The sequence below is a fragment of the Brassica rapa genome, chromosome A06 (assembly GCF_000309985.2).
Source record: "Brassica rapa cultivar Chiifu-401-42 chromosome A06, CAAS_Brap_v3.01, whole genome shotgun sequence".
Taxonomy (NCBI): domain Eukaryota; kingdom Viridiplantae; phylum Streptophyta; class Magnoliopsida; order Brassicales; family Brassicaceae; genus Brassica; species Brassica rapa.
This window is the reverse complement of record NC_024800.2, coordinates 7,520,253-7,539,718: the sequence shown is the minus strand read 5'-3', so window position 1 is coordinate 7,539,718 and position 19,466 is coordinate 7,520,253. Positions and strand designations below refer to the sequence as shown.

Genomic DNA, 19,466 nt, shown 5'->3' with positions numbered 1-19,466 from the left:
CGCTCCCATGCTCTGCTCGTCCAATGATCACCTGTTTCACGTCCTTTAAGCTCCAAATGCATCCAAATGTCCCCAAGAACTCCATGTGGCACTCCAACACCTAATGAGGACAATGAATGCAAAATGCAACCTAGACATGGCTAAATCCTAATCTATATGATGAAAATGCTAATGGATGAATGGATAAAACAATGCAAATATGCAAGATATCAACTCCCCCAAACTTGTTCTTTTACTTGTCCACAAGTGAACTTTCTAGAACTCATAGGGAGAGAGGTTGAAGGAGGGAGCACATAGCCAAAAGAAACACAACTAGCACACTCTCTTATTACACTCTAGCTTCTCTAGGCCTATCTTAACTCTTTTTGTTCTTACACTCATCATCAAGCATCCACACATTCAAATCAACCAACTCTCACATTCATTAAGCACAAAACATCAGGTGAATTCTTGCAAATGGTCAGTTGGTCCAAGTCATTTGGTTGGGTAAGGGAAGGCTTTTATTCAAGTGATTCAAGAGGTTCAAAACATATGATCTTTAAGGTGGTTTACTCTCAAAACAAGTAGCCTTGACATTGCACATAATATATCTAAGAAAGGGACCAACTCATGCATACAATGCTCAATCTCCATTGTTCTACCATTTTCCCAAACATACAATTACACAATCATTCCCAAATGTCAAACCCAACTCACATCTCTCACCAAAAGATCCTAAGAACTTTAACTCCTTCTCTTTGAAATCTACAAGGGATTTTTCACAACCTCAAAACATTTCTTAGCTCCTAACAACTTTGCTAGCCCCCTTTTTATTTTTATTTATTTTTTTTTTCTTTTCTCTTTTTTTTTCGTTTTTCTTTTTCCCTTTTTTTTTTTTTTAGGCTGGGGGCCAAGACTTTTCAAAACTTGAGCTAGAGGCTTCTATACTGGTCCCAATAAAACAATTCACTTAAGCACAAAGAGTCTATTCTTTTCCTTTTTCATTTCTCCCAAATCATAATCACAACACTCACCCCCACCTATAGCTAGACAATAGAGTGTCCAATCTAGCAAGAATGAAGATCAAGCATTGTCGTTCCCGATACTCTCAACATTATGCACATGTAAGACTTTCCGAAAAAAGCCTCACTCATCAAACAATGAAAGCTTAAAAGGAGGAAAAGGTTTTGGGAGTGGTCTACCACTAGAGTTTGTCAAAAAAGATTGGTATAAAAGATGTGACAACTCAAGTGTGTATAGCCATGACTCAGTACACAAGGGACCATGAGCAAGAAGCATTAAGTTCGTTCAGTTCAAATAAGGTTGTAGTTGGCTTCGAAGACTGAGTTTCAGCAATCAACAAGTTTCAGGAAGAGTTTTCAAGGCTCGAAACATACAAGTCTTTTTGAGAGGTGCAAAAGGTACTCAGGTGCAACGTAGTGTTCTTTATAAGGCATTTAAAATCATTGCTCCCAATGCAAGTGAATGCAACCTATATGCTCTAGACTCTCCTAGAAATGCAAATGATGCAAACTAAATGATTGATTTTTTATTTTTTTTTATATGCAAATAGGTATGCAATGCATGACTCAATGAAACAACATCAAAGCAAACATGATCAAATACTTGGTACCTCCCCCAAACTTGAGTTACACAGTCTCTGTGTTGTCAAGTAGAGAGAGAGATACCGAAAAGAAGACTAATATGCAAAAATGAAATGGTATATACAAGGGAGTGTGGTGGGTTACCTTCTATAGGGAATGAGTAGAGGGAGATGCTCCCTCCTCGTCGTCCTCAGGTGGTAACTCTTCAAGGTGCTCATCAGCAGGAGTGCCCATCTCTTCAATGTAGAAGGCTTGCCCGAACACAGTTGGTTTCCTCATTTTCCCCTTGATGTCAAAGTGGAGGATGTTCTCTTTACCCAAATGGAGATCAATCGTGCCCTCCTTCACATTAACAATAGCTCCTGCTGTAGCTAAGAATGGCCTTCCTAGAATCAATGGATCTTGAGCCTCCTCACCCATCTCAAGCACCACAAAATCTGTAGGTATCTCATACCTTCCAATCTTCACAGGGAGGTCCTCTAAGATGCCCACAGGATACTTCACTGAACGATCAGCTAACACCAGAGAGAGTCTACACTTCTTGTACTGAGTGAATCCAAGCTTCTTTGCAACAGAAAAGGCATCAAGCTGACACTAGCTCCCAAATCGCAGAGACTTTTCTCAAATACCATAGGTCCAAGAGCACAAGGTAGTGTGAAGCTTCCTGGATCCTCTAATTTCTCTGGAACATCAAGCCTCTGGATGATGGCATTGCACTCATGGGTAAGAATCATCATGCCTTCCATCTCCTTCTTCTTTGCAGCTACAACATCTTTCAGGAACTTGCTGTATTGAGGAATCAACATGAAAGCATCGATGATGGGCATTGCAACCTGAGCTTCACTCATTTGCTTCTCAAACAGAGCCTTGTACTTCTCTAGCAGCTGCTTCTTGAATCTACCAGGGAATGGAAGTTTGGGTTCATAAGGAAGAGGAACAAAAGAACTTTCACTTGCTGGAGTAACAACCTCACCATCCTTTACTGTCTTCTTCTCTTCCCCAACCTTTCCTTTACCTTTGGCTTCCACTATCTTCTCCAAGATCTCGTCATTGATCTTCTCATCAACAATCACCACGTCATCATCTATGTTGATGGCAACCCCCTCACCTAGTTTCTCAGCATCCTTGGTGAGGGTTCTAGGAGGTAACTGCTTACCACTCCGAAGGGTGATAGCTTTGGCTTCCTTGGGATTTGGGTCAGATTTTCCAGGTAGAGATCCTTGCTGGCGATTCTGGTGAGTGTTCATGGAAGCAAACTGATTCTCTAAATTATTGACTGTAGAAGCAAGGTGTGAGAATTTGTTGTTGAGCTCATTGTAGCTCCCATCAATCTTGGAATGAAGGTTCTTCAACTCATAACCAACGTGCTTCTCACTTCTAGTCTGAGACTCCAAGATTTGTTTCAGTAAGGTATCAGTGCTGCTCTCTTGAGGAGCAGAGGAACCAGACAAGGGGTTTTGCTGAGGCTGATAGCTGCTTTGCTGGTTGTTTCTAGGCGGATAACCACTCTGTTGGTTGTTGGGATAGATTTCTGTTGGTAGTTGTTGTACTGAAAATTGGGCTCCTTTTTGTACCAGCTACCATTGTTGTTGATGAAACACAACTCCTCTTGACCTTCCAAACCCTCAACCTCATTGACAGCAAGTGGATCTTCCTGCTTGGAGTTACCAACAAACTTCAGCTGCTCTTGGGTTGCTTTTTCAGCAATGAGTAGGTCGATCTTGTCTTCCAAAGCTTTGATCTCTTTCCTCGTCTGCTTATCATCTGTTCTACTACCTCTGTCGTGGTCTCCACTGTAGACTGCATCACTCTTTACCATGTTGTCAACCAGCTCTTCTGCATCCTCCTCAGTTCTCCCCAAGAAGAACCCATTGCTAGCTGTATCCAGTCTGGCTCTGTACTTAGGAAGAGCACCACGGTAGAATGTGCTCAGTAAGCTCTCCTTAGAAAAGCCATGGTGTGGGCATTGAGCTTGGTAGCCCTTGAATCTCTCCCAGGCTTCACTGAAGCCTTCCAAGTTCTTCTGTTGAAAGCTGGAAATCTCGTTTCTCAGCTTAGCAGTTCTTGAAGTAGAGAAGAACTTCTCCAAGAATGCTTTCTTGCAGTCATCCCAAGTAGTGATGGAGTCACTGGGTAGAGAATTCTCCCACTGACGTGCCTTATCCCCCAAAGAGAAAGGGAATAACTTGAGCTTTAAGGCATTTTCGGACACACCATTGGTTTTTGACAACCCACAGTAGCTGTCGAACCTGTCCAAGTGATCAAATGGATCCTCTAGAGCCAAGCCATGATACTTGTTGTTCTCGATCACGTTGAGGAGTCCTGATTTGATCTCAAAGTTGTTGGCTACAACAGCGGGTGCTCGGATTCCCAATCTATGACCATGAATGTTGGGGCGGTCGTAAGTGCCAATGGGTCGAGCTGCTCGCTGTTGGTTTTGAGGTATGTCTCCCATATCAGTACTCAATCTCTGCAAGTGAGCATGTTGCTCTTCTTCTCTTCTATTTCTAGCACACTCTCTCTCTAAAGCTCTGATGTCTGCAGCTATTGGAACTAGGTTTGATGGACCCCTGCTCCTCAAGTTCATACACCTGTAGATTAAAGGGAGGTGAAGAAAGAGAATCAGTAACAAAAGAAAATAAAAATGACTTAGTCTCAAGCAAGTGACTAAATCTCAATGTTTAAATCTACTCAGAATTTGGCAACGGCGCCAATTTGATGTTAGGAGTTTTCAAGGCTCCTAAGACAAATGTTGTAGTATAAAAGATTGTCGAACCAGTTCTGAGGGATATCAAAGCACTGAGAATGCAAGTACTCACTTAATCTAAGTGCAACCAATGATTTAGATGAGTTTTAACTACTACTAAACTAGAAAGCAATAACAGAATGATATTTTCTTGACTAAGGGAAAAGAGAACTCATGGGCATAGGGATTAGACCTTGGGTGATCAAGTATCAAACTAAGGATGGCAAATGATCAATCAAACTATCAACCTTAAGCCTAGACACAATTCTAAGCAAGCTCTATGTCTAGATGAATGCTCATTTGCTAACATATCTCAAACATCAAATGTCTTTGGTTGAATAATATGAAAGCAATCATTACTAACAAGTCTATTAGCTATCTTAGCATCTTTAACAACAAATGTCTTTGGCAAAGTATACTAAAAGCCTAGGAGAGTTGTCTCGGGCATTTCATCGAACACCTTTCGGGTGAGAAATGCCTAAGGATCAACAACTGAGTGGCCAACTCAGAAGATGCATTATGATTACTCTACTAGCAAGGAAATACGAATGATCTACACTAAAACATCCTAGCTCTAACTTAATCACCCTTAATCTCCCTAACCCATGAATTCAAAAGGTGATTACTCACCAATCTCCATGATTCCTCTTAAACCCATATTGGATTTCAGATTAATCATGTGGAGAAATAGATAAGAAATCAACAATAACACAAGAACATAACAATCAAAATCCAAGAGATGAACTTCTCAAGAGAGTTCTTGTGTATTTCTCAATAGATCAAAAGATAAAAGATAATCTGCCTCTGGTGGCTACAAAAGATGTTTAAAACATAGGTTTTAGAAATGTAAAACGTGCATAATGAAATGACCAAAAGGCCCTTAAGTAAAATAGAAATCGACCCAACAATAGACGCGGAGCGACCTCGGCATGTCGCTCCGACAAGTCGCTCCGGCCTTCGGGAGCGACCTCAGTGGGTCGCTCTGAGAGGTCGCTCCGGGCTTCGCTTCTTGTCGTCTCGCCATAGAGATGCGAGCGACCTCGGGGTGTCGCTTTGGGAGGTCGCTCCGAGAGGGGTGTGAGATGCGAGCGACCTCGGTGCGTCGCTTTGGGCAAGTCGCTCTGGGCTTCCAACGGGATGAATATGGCGAGCGACTTCACGGGGTCGCTCTAGCTAGGTCGCTCTGAGAGGTGCTTTGGAGTGACCTCATGACGTCGCTGCGGAACCTCGCTCCCATGCTCTGCTCGTCCAATGATCACCTATTTCACGTCCTTTAAGCTCCAAATGCATCCAAATGTCCCCAAGAACTCCATGTGGCACTCCAACACCTAATGAGGACAATGAATGCAAAATGCAACCTAGACATGGCTAAATCCTAATCTATATGATGAAAATGCTAATGGATGAATGGATAAAACAATGCAAATATGCAAGATATCAACCACACATCCTTCTTTCCAATCAACGGTCCAAATTAAATCTGATATTTTTGACAAGACCAATATCTATCACGGGTTGGTGAGTTGGAGGCAACAATCTTTCAGCACCCTTCTCTGAATAACGGCATCGTCAGTTACGAAATCCTCTTCGTGCTGCCGGATAGTTGTCTCTTGGGTTAGCTAGCGAGTTCGGGTTGTGATTCTTTGGGGAGTTGGTGGCGTTTGAGTTCTTCAAAAACTGTAGAAGCCATGTGTTTCAAAGTTTGAAGGCGCCTTTCTCTCTACCGCGGTGACCATAAGCTCTCTCTGTTATCAACTCGCCTGCTGGTCCTTCGCGCTAAAGTTAAAGTTTCGTCCAAAGTCAGCTTCTCCTTTGCTTCATTTTGTTATTTCGTTTCTCAGATCTTCTCTCTTTAATTTAATATTGTACTTCTGCTACTAGTTTGCTTTGTACCTCTATAAAAAAATTGAAAATTTTGATATAACAATTTAATCCCCTAGACTATATTTGCGAAGTGATTTATACACATGTCGTTACTACAATCATTCTCGCTGAAAAAAAGATGACATGACACTTAAAATAGATGATATGGTTTTAGAAAATAGTGACATGACATCATGTTAATTGTAAGATGTAAAATTTCCTAATTTAAATTTTTTTTGCAGAGATTTTAAATATGGTAATAAAAATAACTCACATATCATCATTAATGTCAATTTTCTATATAACTATTTATTTATGGTAAACTATTAAATATATTAATAATTCATATATCACAATTAAAATAATAATATATATGTATATATGTATCTCACATTAATAAAAATAAACTAAATAAAGTTACACTAATCCAAAAAAAAATTGATAGTTAAATATTTAAACATTATTTGAATTTATCTATTCATCTTCATCATTTAAATTAACAAAAAGATTTTTCAGTTTAACTAAAACAAACAAAGTCTCAAATTTATTAGAATTTATATTTATATGTAAATATATATATATATATATATATATGTATGTATATATTTAAAATTAGATGGGAAGATATATATATATATATTTATTTAAAATAAATAATCATTAAACACAATAATATAATTAAAACTATTTTTATAAAATCTAATTTTATCTTTATTAAAATTTAAATAAAATAAAATTTAAATAATTATACAAAATCAAAAGAAATAAGATAACAAAAATACGTTTATTATTTTTTGTAACTATTGAAGTTAAAATATAAATTAATAATGTTGAAATATAAAACAAATTTTTCTTCTGAAATAAAAAAAGGCCAAATTGGCCACAAAAACACGAAACAGAAGAATATTAGTAAAGCATGCAGAAACAACTTTTTTTAGGTAGTCGGATAGGAAGAAGCATGTGAATTTACATTCAAGTCCCGCGAAAAACGTGATGATATATATGTAGGCGATATCGGTATCGTAGGTAGGGAATATCTATGTTAGATATGATTGTCAGTTGTTGTCAGAAGAAAAGACAGTTTGTCTCACTTATACTCCCGCGCATCGGAGGTTTCGAAGCTTGCTTTTTGTGGAAATGAAGGCAAATATATGTAAAAAACAACATTCAATTATTTATTCTTTTTGTCACGGATAGTATCTGTACAATAAAAGAAAATGTTTGGCTTATTCCCAAAAATGATCTTCGTATCAAAAATGAAAAACATTTTCGTAGGAAGGTTTAAAGAGGAAAAAAACAATGGACATCAAAAGTACGTAGTATGGGCAATGAAACGTAATGTGGGTAGAATAATAACAAAATGTTTTGTAATGGGAGATTACAGTTCTGGTTAACTGGGAAACATGGTTACCAACGTGTTGAATTCATACGAACTAGCAAGGTTTAAGAATCATAAGATCGGTTCAATTAATCGAAAAGGACAATAAAATATCAATTTCAAAAGTGTGTAGGTGAAGAATTAAAAATAAAGTCCAAAAAGTAATACCTTGTGCGTAAAACGTTTTGAACCGTGACAATATGATAGTGGAACATTTACCATACCGATTAATATTGCTTACTATTAATGAGATAAATTGTCTGACCATATCGGTTTTTACATGTTTGTCATTTAAATTATACAAACCGAAACATGTAAACCAATTTAACAATGCAATTGTTGCAAGGAACAATTCGAGAATGTTGTATATTAATATAATATTGCAGTTGTCAGAGATATATTCGTAACCTATAATATAATCATGATGCCTATCACTAGGTAGCCGGTGCAGACTACACTTGCGTATTAGCTGGATATTGTGCAAGTAACTTCACCTTCTCCTCCAATAATTGCTATAAATACATGCTCCCAGATCAATATGGCGATATAAAGAATCATCACCAAATCCAGTTTTCTTTGTGCCATCCCGAAGATTGGCTTAAAATAAGGTAGCTAAATTTTTAACCTTTTTTAGGGTTTATCATTTACTGATAAAGATAAAGTATTTGCTGCTTTAGATTATTTTAGATTTCCATACACAAGTATTTAACATTGACTGGAAATTTTTAAACGATTTTGTATAGATGGGAAGATTGGTGAAGCTCTCTTTAGGGCTTTGGACTAAAAATTCAAATGGAGATTGGTCGTTTGAGGTAACTTCTTCTTATCACGGTGAAGCCATCATAATCAACAACAACGAAACCTTTGATGGTCTGGTCGAGTTGATTCGTATAAGGTTAAATCTCGGGATACTAACTCCCGTTGCCTTGACTTATCAACTCCCTGACTGGATGAATGTCCCTGATGGTCCAAAAACGCCGCCGATCACCTTATCCTGTGACAAGGATGTTGAAATTCTGACAAGTGTAAGAGACTACATGTCCGAGGCGGTGCTCTACGTAACTAGTGGACCTGAACTAGTTGCAAGGTACGAGTTCTTGCGTCGATCGCCTTTCACTATAGGTGATACAACTTACCTCGAAGAGGGCGTATCAGAAGCCCAACATCGTCAAGCCATTCTTGGTTAGTCCATAATAATTATTAAAAATCAGATCGAAAGGGTTAACTGATTTTATATTTAATTTTTAATAGATTTGGTTGGAGGCCATCCAATCGTATGTAGCAAACACATATTGGAAATAATGTTCAATGAGCCACAACTCCTCATTGTATTTCGTGTTGCTCTTGAGATAGAAATGGTATATGGTCTGCCTAATGACAACGTCCAAGCAGAAGAGGCAACAGGGTTTCCACGGTTAACCGTCGACGATGTTGTAGCTATGGCAGAAGCCGGTACCATTTCACCGGAGGAAGAGTTCTACTACGCTGAAAATGAAGAAGGTATAGGAGACTTAATTTTCTTAACTAATAGTAGTACTAATTAAACCGTAATGACTAGTAATAGTATTTGTTTCTTCACTCATAAATATATAGAAGGTTAGAAAAGTGATATTAAAGTAATATATTGATTTATATATCAATGGTTTCACTTGTGACTGATAAACGTAATAGTGGAAATGGATACAAGAACATCCGGTTTATAAACCAAATTTTATTTTATTATATTTAATCTGTATAACAAATACTAATGTTTATAATTTATTCCTAGTGCTCTACGGTGAACCGATGAATATTGAGGAGTTGCAATATGAAATCCCAATTGGCCAACCAGCATCTCTTCTGAATCATTCAACCCCTCTACAAGTGGAGCCGCTAAATGTTTGGAGAGACATGACGGAGGAAGAGGAATACTGGGATGGAATAGCCGGTCATGAAAATGACTATGAAGTGTACTATGCACATTCAACCCACCCAACTGAAGGTGTGATTGGTTTGCCTCTTGCTCCAAATCGAAGAATCGCAGCCCCCCAACCAGCAACAATAATCATCATCGACGATGATGACGGCTCGACCACTGCTTCTTCAGACGGGTTGAACGAAAACAACATCATCACTTCTGCCCCTCCATCTGAAGTTATCGCAACAATTGCCATTGAACTATCAAACAATGGACCGAGTGTTATGGAAGGTAGAGTAAAAGAAAAAACATAGGGAATTTTTGAGAATCATAGTAATATTGAACTTAAGTTTTCTATTTTTGTCGATTGTGTAGGTGATATCTCTACAGCAGTGGGTAACATAAACCAAGCAGGATCTTCGGAATTTCCTATTGGCCCAACTCTAGAGGACAACTCCAACAAGGCAGAACCTACCCTTGATCTAACCCTTACTCTTGGAAATAAAGTACCAAGCAATGGAGATGTTCCCGTCGAATCTTTGAATGGCTCGTGCTCTGATCCGGATGAGGGCAGCGGTGTGTTTCGTCCCTTCTTTTAAGAACTGCATGTTTAAATCTATTAGAATAAATAAGTTGCCTCTTTTGTTGTGAAATAGTTGGCTCAAGAATATCGTATTTTGGCTTGTTTGAACACCACCGATGCAGAACTTATATGTTTGTGGAAGTTTGTAATGTGAAAATATGAATGTAAAATATGTTATCCTATTTTATATTTCTCAATTAGTAACTAACAAAGGCCGGAAATCCGAATATTGTAGGAAACGAAACAAATAATTCTGAGGAATTATATGTGGGAAAGATTTTCAGAAATAGAGCTGATTTCAAACAACAAATGGCATCTTACGCATTGAGATGTAAATTCCGGTTTAAAAACTCACGTTCATCACCAGATGGGATGGTTCTTCAGTGCATAAGTTTAACATGCAATTGGAGGGTTTATGCAGTAAAACTGAAGAATGTTGAAAAATATGAAGTTCGAAAACTAAATTTGGACCATACATGTTCCGTCGACGAACGTGCAGGTATACAACAAACAATTTAGTAAACCATACTAACCGAATCAGGCCAAGTTCGTAACAAATATATTACTTTCGAGTAAAGAAAATATAGAAATAAAATATTAAATAAGTCTTTCTAAGAACAAAATTTTTTTCAATTTTTCTTACATATGGTATCCTGAAAGAGTACAATAACTGAATAATAAAAAACCGTACCGCAGGATATGAAGATCACGCGACCCATACCGTCATTGGAGAGATAATAAAGACAAGATTTGCTGGCCAAGGTAGTGGACCACGGCCTAATGAGATTATCCAACTAATGCTAGGAGATCACGATATTAGGATTTCATATTGGAAGGCATGGAGGTCTCGTGAGGTTGCCCTCGACTATGCAAAAGGCTCATGTGCAACATCCTACAAATTGCTTCCGGATTATCTTCAGCGACTAGTACGAGCAAATCCAGGGACTTTAGCCGAAATCCATACAATATACGATGCTGGAGTCGGTCATAGGTTCAAATACATGTTTTTAGCTCTTGGTGCCAGTATTGATGGATTCAGCCATATGCGTAATGTTATCATAATTGACGGAGCTCATTTGAGAGGGAAATATGCTGGTTGCTTACTAACCGCTTCAGCTCAGGATGGAAATTACCAGGTTTTCCCTATTGCGGTGGGAATTGTTGACGGTGAAAATGACAATGCATGGGAGTGGTTCCTAAAGATGCTTTTGCAATTCATTCCAAACGAGGATAATGTTGTATTCATTTCAGACAGACACTCATCCATATACAAAGCAATTTCAAAGGTATACTTTATAATTTATATATAAATATGTCACGACATTAACTTCCTTACATAGAGAAAGCTGTTTTTTTTAAAACATGTTTATTGGTAACAAATAATAATATGAATTTGTATTGTATATGGTTGAAGGTGTATCCAGCAGCAAAGCATTGCGCTTGTATTTTACATCTGAAACGCAACATCCAAACTTATTTCATAAACAAACATCTCGGTTACTTGGTGGGCAAGGCAGCCAGGGCCTTTCAACTCAGCGAATTTTACACAACCTTCAATGAAATTAAGAACATCAATCCTTCATGTGCTGAATACCTACTAGATATCGGTTTAGAGCACTGGGCCCGTGCTAATTGCTCCGGAAATCGGTACAACCTCATGACAAGCAATGTAGCAGAGACATGGAATTCTGTTCTTCGAAATGCAAGAGAGTATCCGATACTACATTTGGTCGAGTACATCTGTTCTAAACGGATGAAATGGTACGCAGAAAGACGTGATGTAACACAACATCCGAATCGTATGTTAACTCCACGTGTGACCAGTATTGTTGAAGAAAATTTTGAAATCAGCGGTGGGATGCTTGTTTGCCAGATTAACGCTGGTGAGTTCGATGTAAACGACAAAGACGGAATATCTTACCATGTTAACCTACACACCAAATCTTGCAGCTGTTTCTCATTTCAGACGCTCCTCATTCCTTGCCCCCATGCCATTGCGGCGGCAATCAAAGAGAAATCAAGTATTGAATCGCTGGTTTCCAATTTTTACACAATGGACACTCTAGTTGCTGCATATGCCGGGAATATATTGCCTATAAGCAGCGAGGTCAATCCAAGTATCGAAGGGACAGAAGGTGAAAGTGAGTCCATCCAAATATGCCCACCCACAAGTCGTCGTCCACCAGGGAGACCTCGGAAAAGCCGGATCTTGTCTACTGGAGAAATAAGGGTAAGCAGCTTACCTTCAACTATTCAAATAAAATGAAAGTCTTACACAATTTGTTTTTCGTAGATGAAGACTCCAAGGAAGAGACATGTGTGTAGCCGTTGTAAAGGCGTGGGTCATAACAAAGCCACATGCAAAGTGGCAATATAAAAAGAATGTGCATGAAGTTAAAGTTGGCTTATCTCGGATGATGAAGGTGTTTGATAAGAATGGTGGATTGTGAAATACTAAAAAACGTTAAACATGCTTTTGTAAAATATTTGTATCCATGATCGGTTAGAGGCAGGTTTGTACTTGTTCCCGAGATTATGAAATAAATAAAAGCCAATGTCTAAGTTTGAAATATATAAGTCGTTAAAGACTCCTATGTATAGTAACTGACGTACCCTTTGTTTCGTTCAAGTTGATAAGATGAAAATATAGATAAGAAAACCATCGGCTATTATAGCTAATAGACAATGACATATAGTGAATCATATCCAGTATATGGGAATTTAGTACGAAAGCCTAAGTTTTATAGCGAGCTTTGTAATATTATATGATATGTGAGAATAACTATATATTATAGCATAGCACAAATGTGTAGTATTCATCGTAACAAGTAACTTCCCAATCTATCGACCCAAATATTCATATTGGTGTGAATAATTGGTAATTGTTTAAAAGAGTTCTACACCTTAATAAGAATGGTATGTTTTCCGGTTTCCAATTAAACTAATACAACAACATGATATTACCATAATGAGTCCTATACTATAGACATGCACCAGTAATTTCATAGGTGATCAAATAATAGTGTCGTTCAAAACTGATGCATATTAAACGATATTCTATATTTTAGGACGGTCCTATATTAGTCGTTTACTATAGAGTTGCAGTTCATATTCTGGTTTCATAAAATATATTACATTCCAAACTGACAATTAGTAAACACGATTTTCAAATATGTTACATAAATATTTCCAGCATACATTACATTAGAAATTTTAAACATACCAATAAAGAAACCACGGAATTTAGAAACTTAAGAACAACAACCAACATTTATTCAGATAACAAGATGAAAGGAAATACAACTTCATTCGCAAACCATAGTAGCATGCTTATTCTTCCGAAAGTGTTTCAGACACATTCACCACCTCAACTTCTACCCTTGTGACCCAGAGGGAAAAGATCCCGAACCTAACCAAATATAGTGTTAGCCAGTTATTAAAAAACCAAACTTACAAATTAATATTAACATATAAAATGTTTTAAACCTTCAGCTTCTGTAGCCATGGAAGGCAAACCTTGCGCACCTCTTTCTTCGGATTTTGCCTTCTCAATTTCTAAATGAACCCTGTAGATTGGAACCATCTCTTCCTCTTTAAAACATTCCTCAAGGACCTCCTTGCTTACAAGAAGCTCTTTCTCGTTATAACCTAGGAAAACGATTTTTTTAATAAATGTACTTTTTTAATATTGGCTAATAGAAAGTATCAATATATAAGTTCTATATATCTAACCTTTGAATACAAAGGTTGCACCACTTATAGTGAAAGTATTTTGACTAAGAAACTGGTAATGAGCCACATTTTCAGCACCCGAAGAAACACATAGCTTTAGTTCAGACCACCAAGAACGGATTTGCATCATCGTTTCAACTTGTGGCGTAGTTGTCAATGTAATAGGCGGTGTACGAGTTCCCTCAGGTTCAAGCATCCATTCAGGTAGGTGATAGGCCAGTACCATGGGTGTCTCAGGCTTCAATTTATAGCGTTCACGGATAATGGTCTCCAAATCTTCCACCGTCTCAGTTGGTTTGACCATAACCGTATAGCCGAGATCACTTGGGTTCCTATGGAAAGTCCAATGTCCATCGTCGGCACGACGCCATGCACCGTGATGTAAAGTTACACTCAGTGGAATTGCCATCTAGAAAATAAAAAGGAGGAATTAGAAACCGAGTTTGTTACAAGTATTTAAACCAAAATTTTTAACAATATTAATCTATTCCACTGCTCCCTTCTGACCGTAAGTAAATGGATGATAACTTGTAAACAAGTATCGAAATATATAGACGAATTGTGGTAACAAGTCCATGGATAAGATAAACCAATAATTCATCCACAAAAATAATTGAAGGACAAAGTTGCCTACTCTACTATAGGTATGATGATGATATTCGATACTTCATAGAACACGACACATAGCTGAAAATTGTGTAGGAAAGATAAGACAACTCACACAACTTTCTATACGCGTGCACTACTTGTAAACATCAACAACAACACTTGTTGTCGTATTTCCAACATCAAAACTAAGAATATTTTCCTCTAATAACATAAATAGGATGTTCTTATGGCTTAATCAGGTAACTGAACTAAAAAAACCAAATATTAAAACCGGATTACTTCCCATTTATACAATAATGTTAAATTATAGCTTTTTCGAGAACAATTTGAAATGTATTAAAAAAAATTATTTAACACAGCCAAATATAATACATGAAAATAGTTCAAGAACATAACAGAGTTTGAAAGTCCAAAGAAAACGTACACAAGCAACATATTACATACAAGTTGTCTCAATTATACAAGTCCAACTCATTACAAGAATTAAAAAGGAAACTTAGAAAAACAAACACTTCAGCATCAAGCATACCCTATAACTTTTCCTTGAACTCATACGCCAGTATTGCTGCACTCTTACTTTCCTCTACGAGCACATCATCACCAATATTCTTACAAGCTTCTGGTCCATATAAAGCGTGCCTCGCCATAAAGAGCAAAGACATCAAACCAGAATCGGCTTCATTCTTAATCTGGGCGACTGATTTTGGCCTAGCAACATCATAACACTGAATAACCGGATCAGTTTCAATGTCAAGAGAAGCATATCTAGCAAGATACGGTAACATTTGTATGACAGGGGTAATTATCTTCTCTAACGCCTTCTGCTTGTGCAATGCCAAGCATGAATCTAGGATGGTGACAGTCCCACACACAGCGTCAAAACAAATACCAACCCAATGTTTGTTCCCAACATTTAAAGGAAAATAATACTTTCTTGGATTAACCTTTGGAGCTTCTTTGGTTGGGAAAATACCACTCAATGATTTTGGAAATATGTAGGACTCCTTGTTCTTACTCTTAAGGAACCTGGGAAAGTTCTTCATTATAGCAGAACCAAACTTGGTATCAAGAAACTCAGCACTCTATGAACCTTCGGAAGGTAACTGATCCAAAATAACCGACCGTAAAACTCTAATAAGAATATCAACAACCTGTAGACGTAGATAATATAAGAACAAATATACCACCATTATATATAGTTGAATACTACTATTATCCGGAAAATACCTTGGCAGTGTAATTTCATTGCCTCTCACAAATTAGCAGAATTTCCCTTCTAGACACAGCTAAACCAGAAACGTTGATCACACTAAAAACCAAAAGCAAAGAACATTTAGTAATATATTCAATATTTCCAACTGATGTTAATGCAAAGAACGAACAAAAATTACAAATTTGACTTCATTTTGGACTCCAGATTCGTGAACTTCCTTACCAACTCTGAAATATCAAGTATCGCAAATATGCTCCTCTGAGATTCCTTAGCCCTTGACAATAAATGAGGCCCACAAAGGTAATCCTCTACAAGACCTGATGGAACCGTCTTTTGCCTCTTACTTCTACGTGACGATGAAATTCCTTCTATATTGTCATCCACATTCGTGTGAGACAACTGTACATGGTCAGGACAAGTTTGTCCGAAAATAGGGATGTCTTCTTGAATCTGTTCATCCTGAGTTAGACCACGCGAAAAGGAAGGTTCATCCGCAATGTTATCTTTGTTATTTTGCGGAGTCTGATTTAGAAGAACAATAAATGTAATAAATTAAAACAATTCTACCATATAATATAGATCACTAAGTCAATCCGATAACAGTTCAAACATCTTACCAACTTTTGTTGGAATGACTGTTGCCTCGATCGATTCTCGCTATTAGCTGATTGCGCACCTGACTGAATTACCGGAGTTCCACATACATTGTCGGATTCAACCTGTTGTTTCTTCGTCGGAGTAGTATTAACGGACTGAATGTTATAAAAATAAGTTGTTAGTTCATAAGACATGAAATAAACGGTTATACAAATTTCCAAAAAATTATGTGAACATAATTGATACCTCACATATACGGTTCGAGCGGGGAGGTGTAGAGTATTGACTAATGTCACGTAGAACGTTTTCGATTGTCTTTGCATTTGCGTCGGCAACATGGCTGGTATGACATCCGGGAACGATTAAATTTGTCGGAGAAGACGGTTGATCATTTCCCGGGCCGTTATGCGCAGCAAGGTGGTCTTTACAAACTTCTGAAACGATATCCTTAAGAGATGAAAGCATTTCCCCCTTAAACTTACCCAACAACGTCTCAACTTGTTTACGAACACCCCCCTCTATGGCATCAACACGAGATGAACCTATCTTAATGTTGGATTCCAGTACATCAATCTGAGGTTTGATTTTGTCAAGCACAAGGTCAACGATGACACTGTTCTCAGCTTCCGACGAAGTAGTAATACCCTTCTTTGGTCTCTTACACTTTGCAGATGATTTGACCTTTTCTCGCATATGAACAACATCAATCTTTCTAATCCCACCGAGGAAACACGAATTATTGAATTGATAGTTACGCCTGATGGCCTCGACCAAGTTATCAACTCTTGAATCATGAACTTCATCATGCCGAACTATAATGGCCTCATCAATAGGTCGCTCTGGATCTTGAACCAAGATGCTATGAACAATAACCTTCACACAAACAAAAATATGTTATTCAGTAGGGCTACATTAATCAATTTGTAACCAAATATGAAATAAGAACTAATATAAGATATATGACCAATTGCAAGTTCCTACTATATATAGACAAGAAACAACTAATATTGGGAGATAAAATGACTTACATCAGTTCTCTTGTCCAAATTCCGTGCATGTGCCGGATTGAGAGTCCGTTTCTTTGTAAAAATATCTCGCCCACTTCCATCAATATCTTCACTATCAGAATCAGATGAAGAACACGAATCTTGCACAACCTCAGTCAACGCCGGAACCGCTGCAACCATTACAAGCTGTATTGCAAGAGCAAATCCTTTTAATGCGATAGTGTTTTGAGACAAAGCTATCTCATCTCTCTCTTTGATACTAGCCATCAGCATATCAAATGCTACCCGTCCCCAAGGAAACGAAAAAAAAGGCATCTAGATCTTTAATAGCTTCAACATGATCTCTAGATATCTTCATATTAAGACTAGTTGGAAGAAGAACTGATTCAAGCAACGCCAAGCATGCATATCTAATACGGATGTCTCTGTCTTTAACTGTTTTGCGGTAGAGCATCTTTATAACAGAGGACACTGTAACCACTTCAACTTTTCCAAATAAACATGGCCAATAAGGTTGCTCCGCTATTGTTGCCTTCAACTTCATCTTTGACTTCTGCGGGAAATTCCCACAAGGTAATCCCGTCACAATCGCAAATTTTCTAATAGAAAACCTTACCGGTTTACCTGCAAATCGGAACCAAGTTTCATGCTTCTTCTTTGTCTTCAGCTGCCTTGATAACATATATCGCGCAAATCTTCCGGAAAATACGGGTTTGTCTGCTATCTCTATCAACTTCCCAAATTTGAAGATCGCCTAATAATATCAACCTCCTCTTCGTCTAACGCATTTAAGATGCGTTGTGGAGTAGTGGATGATTGATAAGTAAGAATTCGAACCCCAACTGGTTCTTCGCCGGCGGCAAACATCATCTCCGGAATTTTTTGCATGTCTGGTTCTTCAGGTTCTTCTGAACAGTCAACAAGCCGTGCGGAAACCATAACTACAAGAATCTTCTTCCGGTAATTAATCGAGAGGTGTTCTTCATAGACTCCGCAAAAATGTTCTTCTTACTTTAGTAATGTGAGATATAATGGAGAAGCTGGATTGTTTGCAGTGTTCGATATATTCTATAACTTGCTACAGTAGACAACATTCATTATTAAAGCAACATCTTGAATTTCTAGCTCCCTATATCGTAGCCGATACAGAGTACGAACACCTATATATAGGGCTATTTTTGGAATATATAGAACCTCAAACAGTACATAACCAGCCGACGAATTAATCTTTTTTCCGTGTATATCAGGTGCAATTGCTCATAAAAAAATCAATACTATTAAAAGGGAAGGAGTCTAAAAAAAATCTACCTATAAAAGTTGTTTGGACCCTTTCATTTAACTTATTATTTTTTGGTCTTACCTTAAATTTATACTAACAATATGTTACCATATATTTCTCTAACAATAATTTTGTCAATTATTTTATTTATTTAAATCTCACTCCTAAATCCTAATCATTACTATTACTATATTTATCATTTTGATTTTTAATCGTAAAAGCATTGAAACTAATGTTTTATATTATCACTTTTATCATATAATATATGATTTAAAGCAAGATAAATTACAAGACATATATGTGTACATTCTAACTTCCTCTTTCATTTATAATAAAGTAATCATATCATATATAAACTTTCCCACTAAAATCTCATATCATATACTAAACTTTCAACCGTCTATAGTTTGATAATATTTTCATATTTAAAAATGATTTTTTTCTGAATATTCATGTTACCTTCACAAAAATGAAGAAATTCATTGGTTCTATTAAAGCTAACCTAACTTCACGATATCAGTATTGATTATTCAAAATTTTGAAAATTATTTATTTAGATATTATACTTTTATATACTTTTCACTTAAAACGAATCAATACTATTAAAAAGGAAAGCTTTTTAAAAAATCTAATATAAAAAAGTTGTTGGAGTTATGTATGACTATTTATTATTTTTCTGATAATACATTAATCATTCTAAACATACAATATTTTAAATATTTTTAACAGATCTTAATATTATTTCTTATGATACCTTTACTCAGAAAAATATTTCATCAACCAAGTTTTTGTACAATAACGTTAAAAATCTATATCAAAAGGTTGTTGGACCTGATATGGACGTAATGGGTTCACATCTGTTTGGGTATTTAAAATCCTAAAAGAATTTGAAATATATGAAAAATCTGAAAAATATCCGAAACACGAAAAGTATTTGAAACTCCAAACAAATACCAAAAAAATTCAAATACCTAAAAAT

General features: G+C 37.0%; 1 protein-coding gene, 1 long non-coding RNA gene and 1 other non-coding gene across 4 annotated transcripts; 2 read left to right on the top strand and 1 right to left on the bottom strand.

Moving 5' to 3' along the window:
• Positions 1 to 3,532: 3,532 nt before the first annotated feature.
• Positions 3,533 to 3,639, top strand: LOC117126372. The gene has a single exon (XR_004448940.1). It is a non-coding gene; the product is annotated as a small nucleolar RNA R71 (small nucleolar RNA).
• A 3,354-nt stretch (positions 3,640 to 6,993) lies between these two features.
• On the top strand, positions 6,994 to 10,705 carry LOC103872659. Of its 2 annotated transcripts, XM_033272237.1 has the most exons (5): positions 7,003 to 8,178; positions 8,314 to 8,752; positions 8,822 to 9,070; positions 9,339 to 9,758; positions 9,843 to 10,705. In XM_033272237.1, exons 2-5 carry the CDS (start codon positions 8,314 to 8,316, stop codon positions 10,064 to 10,066), a joined length of 1,332 nt encoding a protein of 443 aa, XP_033128128.1. In that variant the 5' UTR covers positions 7,003 to 8,178; the 3' UTR covers positions 10,067 to 10,705. The 2 variants fall into 2 exon arrangements, with proteins under 2 accessions (XP_033128130.1, XP_033128128.1); XM_033272239.1 differs by having other exon boundaries at positions 6,994 to 8,752.
• Positions 10,706 to 11,407: 702 nt separating this feature from the next.
• LOC117125808 lies at positions 11,408 to 18,656 on the bottom strand. Its single transcript, XR_004448196.1, has 2 exons — positions 15,619 to 18,656; positions 11,408 to 15,542 (listed from the first exon to the last, which is right to left on the bottom strand). It is a non-coding gene; the product is annotated as an uncharacterized LOC117125808 (long non-coding RNA).
• Between the last annotated feature and the right edge of the window lie 810 nt (positions 18,657 to 19,466).

Excerpts from the sequence above, each read along its gene's own strand:
- LOC103872659 (XM_033272239.1), top strand. The coding sequence starts at position 8,314 with ATGGGAAGATTGGTGAAGCTCTCTTTAGGGCTTTGGACTAAAAATTCA. Across the intron at positions 8,753-8,821 it reads ACATCGTCAAGCCATTCTTG|ATTTGGTTGGAGGCCATCCA; the intron begins GTTAGTCCATAA and ends AATTTTTAATAG. Across the intron at positions 9,071-9,338 it reads CTACGCTGAAAATGAAGAAG|TGCTCTACGGTGAACCGATG; the intron begins GTATAGGAGACT and ends ATTTATTCCTAG.